General features: G+C 46.6%; 2 protein-coding genes across 8 annotated transcripts in view; one reads left to right on the top strand and one right to left on the bottom strand.

Annotated features, from left to right (window-relative positions):
• The window catches only part of zbbx (zinc finger, B-box domain containing), a 49,056-nt gene that overhangs the window by 2,719 nt on the left and 38,837 nt on the right, over positions 1 to 7,500 (bottom strand). The window contains exon 15 of the mRNA XM_042064610.1: positions 220 to 423. Within this exon, the coding sequence (XP_041920544.1) occupies positions 220 to 423 (204 nt within the window). The remainder of the gene's footprint in view (positions 1 to 219; positions 424 to 7,500) is intronic.
• On the top strand, positions 4,397 to 7,231 carry LOC121683545. 7 transcript variants are annotated; one of them, XM_042063187.1, is made up of 6 exons: positions 4,397 to 5,248; positions 5,379 to 5,465; positions 5,697 to 5,843; positions 5,988 to 6,074; positions 6,303 to 6,399; positions 6,589 to 7,231. In XM_042063187.1, the coding sequence occupies exons 1-5, from the start codon at positions 4,954 to 4,956 to the stop codon at positions 6,320 to 6,322; spliced, it is 636 nt and encodes a 211-aa protein (XP_041919121.1). In that variant the 5' UTR covers positions 4,397 to 4,953; the 3' UTR covers positions 6,323 to 6,399; positions 6,589 to 7,231. The 7 variants fall into 7 exon arrangements, with proteins under 7 accessions (XP_041919121.1, XP_041919120.1, XP_041919118.1 ...); XM_042063186.1 differs by having other exon boundaries at positions 5,697 to 5,855; XM_042063184.1 differs by having other exon boundaries at positions 5,697 to 5,855; positions 5,961 to 6,074.

Raw genomic sequence — 7,500 nt, 5'->3', positions numbered from 1 at the left:
GAGAACCTCTGACCCAGATAAACATCTCGTTTACTATTCATACAGGAAGTCAAGAGATCCTGTCCTTACAGCAGAGGTGGAAGGCTTCTATCTACCCAAGCATGTTCTCATCAGTAACTGAACGTCATCGCTGATGTTGCTGCTGTGGCATAACAAGATGAGCTGCAGAGAAGTGCGTGTGATGTGACATTAATTACAGAACGTGTGTGCTGCATTCACCTGGCTGTGCGCTCATCTGTCTGAACTCCTCCTCTAGACTGGCCAGAGCCTGACGGTCATCCTCCTCCTCCTCCTCCTCGTGCTCCTCGCCGTCGCACGGCGCCTCCTGCTCCACGCTCTGCACCTCCAGGATCTCCTGAGCCGCACGAGACAGGGGCCGGGACACGCTGACGGGACGAGGAGCAGGACATGGAGTGACCCTACCTGTAGGAGAGAGAGATGGAGAGAGAAAGAGATGGATGGATTAAAAAATAGATAGAGATAGATAGGGATAGATAGATAGATAGATAAATAGATAGATAGAAAGATGGAGAAAGAGAGACAGAGAGATTGAGAGAGAGAGAGTGTGTGTGGGAGATACTGTAGAGAGAGAGGGAGCGGGTTTAAAAAATAGATACAGAAAAAATGAATAGATAGATAGACAGAGTGAGACAGAGAGACAGGGAGAAAATGAAGAGGGAAGTGAATGAGGGGACAGACTGAGAGAGACAACAGTCACTAAGAGAGGCACTCAAGTTTGAAACAAATTCCCTGAGATGGAGACTGGTTAGAAGACAGATGGGGAATCAGGCGGTCAGGGAGCAGAGGGGGGCTGTCATCTGTGTCCATCGAGTGAGAGGCAGCAGTGATGTGATGAAGAGATGGATGACCGTGATGAGGGTCAGATCGAGAGCAGTGGGAGAGGCGACGCCGCAGCAAATTGAAAGACGAGAACTCACACTCTTCTGTTCGCTTTGGCACCTGAAAATCATCTGCCTCCAGACAAGGCCGCACTTCATGCCACAGTTATATGACTTTCCCCTGTTGTACTCAAAACTATGAATTAAACAAAAAACTGACAAGAAACACTATTACTATCTAGTCTTGTCACACTCTCTCATTTGCTTTGCGCTCAACACAACCTGAAGCTTCTCCAGTTCAAGCCCCAAATCAGCACCTGTCAGCCGGGCTATTCCGGCACTTTCCGTCTCCACTCTTCATGTACTCTTTGACTCATGATCATCTTCTCCCCTATTTGGCCCTGAGCTACGGCTGAGGGCTGTGATGAGGTTCCCATGACAGCACGGCGCACACACCACTCTCTCAAACAAACCTGCCCTCTCCTCCCATTCACCCAGTGTGCTGCCAGCCACACACATACACACACAGACACAGACACAGACACACACACACACACACAGACACATAACACACACACACACACACACACACACACACACACACACACACACACACACACACACACACACACACACACACACACAATCATGCCCTCACAATGGACGAGAGGAGTTTTCACCTGCTCCCCATTTCAGCAGTGGCTACTCAACGTGAGGAGAAGGCAGGAGACTAGCCCCTGCTATCCGCCCTCAACTTAAACAGCCAGCAGATCACAGGCTTGGACACGGCCGGCCTGTGAGACAGATGAAAGATTCAGAGGTTCACGCTGGCGTTGGTGCCCTCTCCACACAGCGATCTGTTTTCTCTTTTTTTGTAGTACTAATAGTTCTTTTCTTTTCTTTTCTTTTCTCTCTTTTTTCTGTCCATTTTTTGTTTTGTTTCCGGCGGTCTCTGCTGAGGGCGGTAACTGGACGGAGAGGGATGGAGGGGCCGGCACGCTGAGAGAGAGAGGAGGGAATTAGAGCAGGCTCAGAGGCGCCTATCTGGGGAGTTCATCTGATCCAAACTGCCCCTCACACACACACACACCAGAGCCCGGGGCCCTCACTGTGTGTGTGTGTGTGTGTGTGTGTGTGTGTGTGTGTGTGTGTGTGTGTGTGTGTGCATGTGATGAAGATAAGTTGCTGGGCTCCTGCAGAAGCCAGTGGCTCTGATTAAAGATGGGGCCACAGAGGAGCCTGAGTCATCCTCCACACACACACACACACACACACACACACACACACACACACACACAGACACACACACACACACACACACACACAGACACACACACACACACACACACACACACACACAGAGAGAAACACACACACACCCACACACACACACACACACACACCCTTCTGTGCTCAGGGCGAGAGGGCGGCCAGGTCCTCTAATTAATATAATCCAATTAGACAATTAGAGGCTCTACTGCATGCACCCAGCATCTGCATGAAAGGGATTGGTCTCAGACAGAGAGAGAGAGGAGAGAGAGAGAGAGGGATGGATAGGAGGGAGAGGGATGGAGAGAGGGGGAGAGAGAGAGGGAGGGAAAGGGATGGAGAGAGGGGGAGAGAGAGAGGGAGAGGCAGAGAGAGAGGGATGGAGAGAGGGAGAGAGAGAGAGAGAGGGAAAGGGATGGAGAGTGGGAGAGAGAGAGGGAGAGGCAGAGAGAGAGGGATGGAGACAGGGAGAGAGAGAGAGAGGGAGAGGGATGGAGAGAAGCATGCTTTGGGATGTCATTGGTGAGGTGGGTGACTGTGTTAGTGTCCCGCGTGTACTGTATACTGTATGTGTCCCTCCACCTTCTCAGGGGGCTGTGAACGCCAGCTCAATCAGAGGGGCCGCACCAGGGGGTCACCAGGAGAGGCTAGCAGTCGGGACCCCAATCCGAGACCCCAGTCTCCCTGCCCCTAAAAGTCCACTTAGAAGGATGGATAATAAGAGAGAGAGAGAGAGGGAGGGATAGAGAGAGGGAGAGATGGAGAGAATGCGAGCGAGAGGGGAAGAGGGGAGTGGGAAGCTGGCTATTTGATTTGCACCAGGAGAAATTAGACCTGTCATGGCATAAAGAGATTATTTCTTTTCTCTCACTCCTTTCCCCTCTCTCTCTCTCTCTCTCCCTCCCTCCCTCTCTCTCTCTCTCTCTCTCTCTCTCTCGCACACTCCCTATGTCTGTTTGCAGCCACAGCAAAACATTCAGCTGGTGCTGTTGGCTTTGGCTACAGCTCTCCCTCTCTCTCCCCTCTCTCTCTCTCTCTCTCTCTCTCTGTTCTAATCTCTTTATGGAGATGGTGCTGCTTTCTGCCGAGCGGTTGCCAGGAGGACGGGCTCCTTGAGCGGCCCCAGCTTTAATTACAGGGTTAAATTGAGTTCCGCGGCCGCGCGCCTCACTAAATCACTCCGCGCCCTACATTCTGCACCGGGGAGCGCAGAGAGAGAGAGAGAGAGAGAGAGAGAGAGAGAGAGAGAGAGAGAGAGAGAGAGAGAGAGAGAGAGAGAGAGAGAGAGAGAGAGAGAGAGAGAGCACCGATGGGTGGGTGGGTGGCTGGCTGGGTGCTCCTCGGCTGTTGGCTCATGTGCACGCTGTTTGTAGCAGCGGTTATTGATGTGCTTCCCTGTGGTGTGAGAAAAAATCCAGCATGAGTGTGTGTTGACGTGTATGTGTGTGTGTATTTATACGAGTGTGTGTGTGTGTGTGTGTGTGTGTGTGCATGTTATGTGTGTGCATTTCCGTATGTGTGCTGTATTTCTGCACGTACTGTATGTGTGCTGTCTGTTGTACTTGTAGAGGTGCCTGGTTCACACACCTCTTTAGCCACCGAGAGACAGTCTGGAAGAGCGGCCGCGTATTAAAATATTAGGCTGTGATAAATCTTGATTAAGCCCTGCCAAATGTTTGCCGTGTCCTTAGAGGAAGAGCCGGAGGTGGTGCACGGGGGGCAGAGCAGGATGGATGAGGCTCTCAGTGTGGAAATTCCCCGAGAATGAAGCCGGCCAAGAGCTCGGGGCACAGAGGAGTTAGAGGAGAGAGGAGGCTGATAGGGAGAGACAGGACCTTGAGGAAGCTGGAGACACGTCTTACAGGTCAAACACACCTCCTCCACCAGTCCAGCCTCTCTGCTCCTCACACAGTACACACACAAACAAATGTGCATGCGCTCTCTCAGATGTACACACACACACAACTGGCCCAATGTATCTACATTCCACACAAGCAAGTCCATTGACCGGTCCATTGAGAGGCTGAATAGGCTGTATGGATTATGGTTATGGTTATTGCCATTGAATTTAGCAGATGCTTTTGTCCAAAGCGACTTACAGAATATGCACATTACAGTAGCTAAGTTTTTAAAAAGTTGTTTAGTTAAGCAAATTAGTAATAATAATTTATTATGATTATTATTGTTTTATCTCATCATATGAAGGCATTTTGTATTGTATTATTATATTTTTGCTGTCGTTATTATTGTTATTTCATTGTAAAGCACTTTGGGTCAAATCTTGAAATCTTGAATGTGTGGATTGAAATGATTACAACTAGTGTTCTAGAACTCTGCCGGCATCAACATTTGGAATCTTCTGAACATTCTAAGTAGCGCAAAGTAGAACACTGAGGGAGAAGTCAAGTCAGTCTGACCTGGCAACACCAGAGATAACATTGAGAGAGATCTTTCTGCTGGCGATTCTGCACTTATTCATCAATCATCTGTTTTCATAATTGTTTGATATTGTTAATATTGTTTCCTCATCTATTACTACAAAAGGACTAAAGAGGAGTCTATTTTAAACATCTTTAGATCAAATAGAAGCCTATTTGAAGATGGAGGTGAGAGGAGAGTTGAGAGGAGAACGTGGCTGCTTCATGGAAGCCATGAGAGCCATCTTCAACTCCATCCGAGACCGGCTCAGACCAAGGAGAACCCGACAGACGACCAAGAATTATAGGATCTGTTGCACTCTGCCGTGGCCAAGATCAAGTCAGAGAAAGAGAGAAACCTGAAGAAACAACTGTCATCTGGGCTGAACACCAGGTTGCCCAAGAGAAACCGCTCAGCTAACGTTAAAATGGCTAACGTGGACACTGCTGAGAGAAGGGTGCAGGAAGTTGGAGCTCCAGGAGAACTCAAGGAAAGACTGAAGTCTCATGTACGGGCTTTTAGAGTGAGGCGTAAGCCATACTGGGTGCCCCAGAGAGGCTGGGGACAAAACAACATGAATGACATGAACACGGAGGACACTCAGGCAAGAAAGGATCTTCGGCCTACTGAAGCAGCCAGTGAGAAGGTGAACGTGGAGAATACTCTGGTTGAGGAGGATCTTCAGCCTGATGAACCAGTTCTTCAGCCTGCTGAGCCAGCCAGTAAGAATGCACATTTCATAGACCTCAAACTACAAACCTATGCCCACAGTTTAGCTTTTACTGGCATAGCATTGACCATAAACTGCTTATTGGGACCCACAGTTAACCATTTTTAAACCTTTTCTAATAGGCTGGGTTATGGGCTACGGCCAGATGTGGCGGGAAATGACCGAGCAAGATGGCCCTGTGCTTTGCAGCAACGTGCCCATCATACACTGTAAGTAAATGTTTTTCGTTATTACGTTATTACGTTATATTTTAAATAGAGATCTTCATTGAAGTTGTCTTGTAGTGTAGAACTAGGCTCAATCCATATACAGGAAACCAGCATTTTGGTCATCTGCCACTGTTATTAAAGGTCCTTAAATTGCTTAAATTGACTCTGACGTTGATATTGACAAAATGCGTCCATGTCGAATGTTTGGCTCAACTGTTGTTGTTGTCACAGCCGGTTCTGGTTCCAGAGACCATTTCCCAGCTGAATGGGCCCTTGACCACCTGATGGAGGAGCAGAGGGCATCAGCGAACAAGGAGGGACCAGTCAGTGAGAGGGCAAATATGGAGGAGACTGAGGCCAAAGAGGATGTGCAGCCTGGTGAACCAGCAAGTAAGAACGCAAATAGCACAGACCTCACACTGTTAACTTATGCCCACAGTTTAGCGTTTAGGGGATAGCATAGATAGACCATAAACTGCTTATTCATGTCAACAGGTAACCTTTTCAATTTCTTTCTAAAAGGCTGGGTTGTGGCCTATGGCCAGATGTGGCGGGAAATGACCGAGCAAGATGGTCCTGTGCTTTGCAGCAACATGCCCATCATATACTGTAAGTAAAATGTTTCAGTTGTACCAAGTACAACTATATTTTCAACAGAGATCTTCATTGAAGTTATCTTGCAGTGTAGAACTAGGCTCAACCCATGTACAGGAAACCAGCACTTTGATCATCGGCCATTGTTATTAATTGTCTTTAAATTGTGTAAACTGATGCTGAGAAAATATGTTTAATGTTGCTGCATGTTTGACTAAAGTGTTGTTCTTGTTGTTGTCACAGCTGGCCCTGGCTCCAGTTAGCATTTCCCAGCTGAATGGGGCCTTGACCACCTGATTGCTTGACCTAGCAAATGATCATGGGAACACCTCTAATTATAGTAAGCCTAAGATAATCTTTGTCAAATGTCATCATCGTTGAGTGACCAACCATAGTATTCAATTGGCACTTTACCAAGAATAGGCTATAATACAAATATAAAAACAATAACAATTGACAATAACTAAAATAATTATAATCAGAATTATAATTACTCTCTCTCTTAATCAATATATTGTTAATGCTCCAGGGTGGCTGGGCTTTGTGAACGTGGACAGGCTGGTAGAGCACGGGGAGCAGGACAGGTCATTGTGGACAGCCAAGAGACATCTACTGTCAAGCAACATCTACTGTCCTTCAACTGCTCAGATGCCCTTCAACTGGCCTACGTTATATTACATCATTATTACATTATTATTATTACTACTGTTATGATGTATTAAATTAATATCTCATTACGATTCTACATCAAATAAATATGTTTACATACAGATTAAACTGTCTTCAAGCGTGTGTGTATGGGTGAGTTTGCTTCTATGAAGGCATGAAATAGAACTGAACTGAGGAGTAGTTACTTTCTGATGACTTAATTGGGTTCTGCAGCTCTAAGTGCTACTTGCCAAATTCAGGCAATAATAAAGATGAAAAACCTACATATTAGTAGTCAATATGGTGGACAAGAGATAACTAAGAGAAAAAAATAGATCTAAGATGTCACAAGAAAGAGTCTTGGGCCTTACAGTTGTTTAAAACCTAGCAGACAGAAGATGTGCATGGTTGTGCAGCAAACTGTGTTATGTGAAATTATTGCTGTTTTTGCAGTGCACCATCATGTGCAGTAACAGCAGTGGGGTCTGTGCTCAATGTAATGCAAACTGCAATTAGAAACATGTGAATTAAAAAATTATATATTATTATTATTTTGCACAATGTTGGTCAAAGAGAATCGCTTCATTCTTGATTGTACAGAAGTGCATGATGAAAGAACAGTGGTGGAACATTTTTCCGGTAACTATACACCTCCAAACAGAAATGACACAATGTACTGTACTGTATGACATGACTACAGTTGTGTTGTGTAATGGTCTGATGGGCAGCTTTGCCTACGCAAAGTTGTTTCAGCATAAGCATTCGTTGATTTGGGATCAGCCGGAGCATCACT

This window comes from Alosa sapidissima, chromosome 15 (genome assembly GCF_018492685.1).
Source record: "Alosa sapidissima isolate fAloSap1 chromosome 15, fAloSap1.pri, whole genome shotgun sequence".
NCBI classification, from domain to species: domain Eukaryota; kingdom Metazoa; phylum Chordata; class Actinopteri; order Clupeiformes; family Clupeidae; genus Alosa; species Alosa sapidissima.
The sequence above is the reverse complement of the archived record's forward strand: the minus strand, read 5'-3'. Positions and strand labels throughout refer to the sequence as shown.

Bases quoted from the DNA above. Each gene is read 5' to 3' on its own strand.
- LOC121683545 (XM_042063181.1), top strand. From the start codon at position 4,954: ATGGCTAACGTGGACACTGCTGAGAGAAGGGTGCAGGAAGTTGGAGCT. The intron at 5,856-5,960 runs GTAAGAACGCAA...TCATGTCAACAG, and splicing joins GCAGCCTGGTGAACCAGCAA to GTAACCTTTTCAATTTCTTT. The intron at 6,075-6,588 runs GTAAGTAAAATG...TTAATGCTCCAG, and splicing joins CAACATGCCCATCATATACT to GGTGGCTGGGCTTTGTGAAC.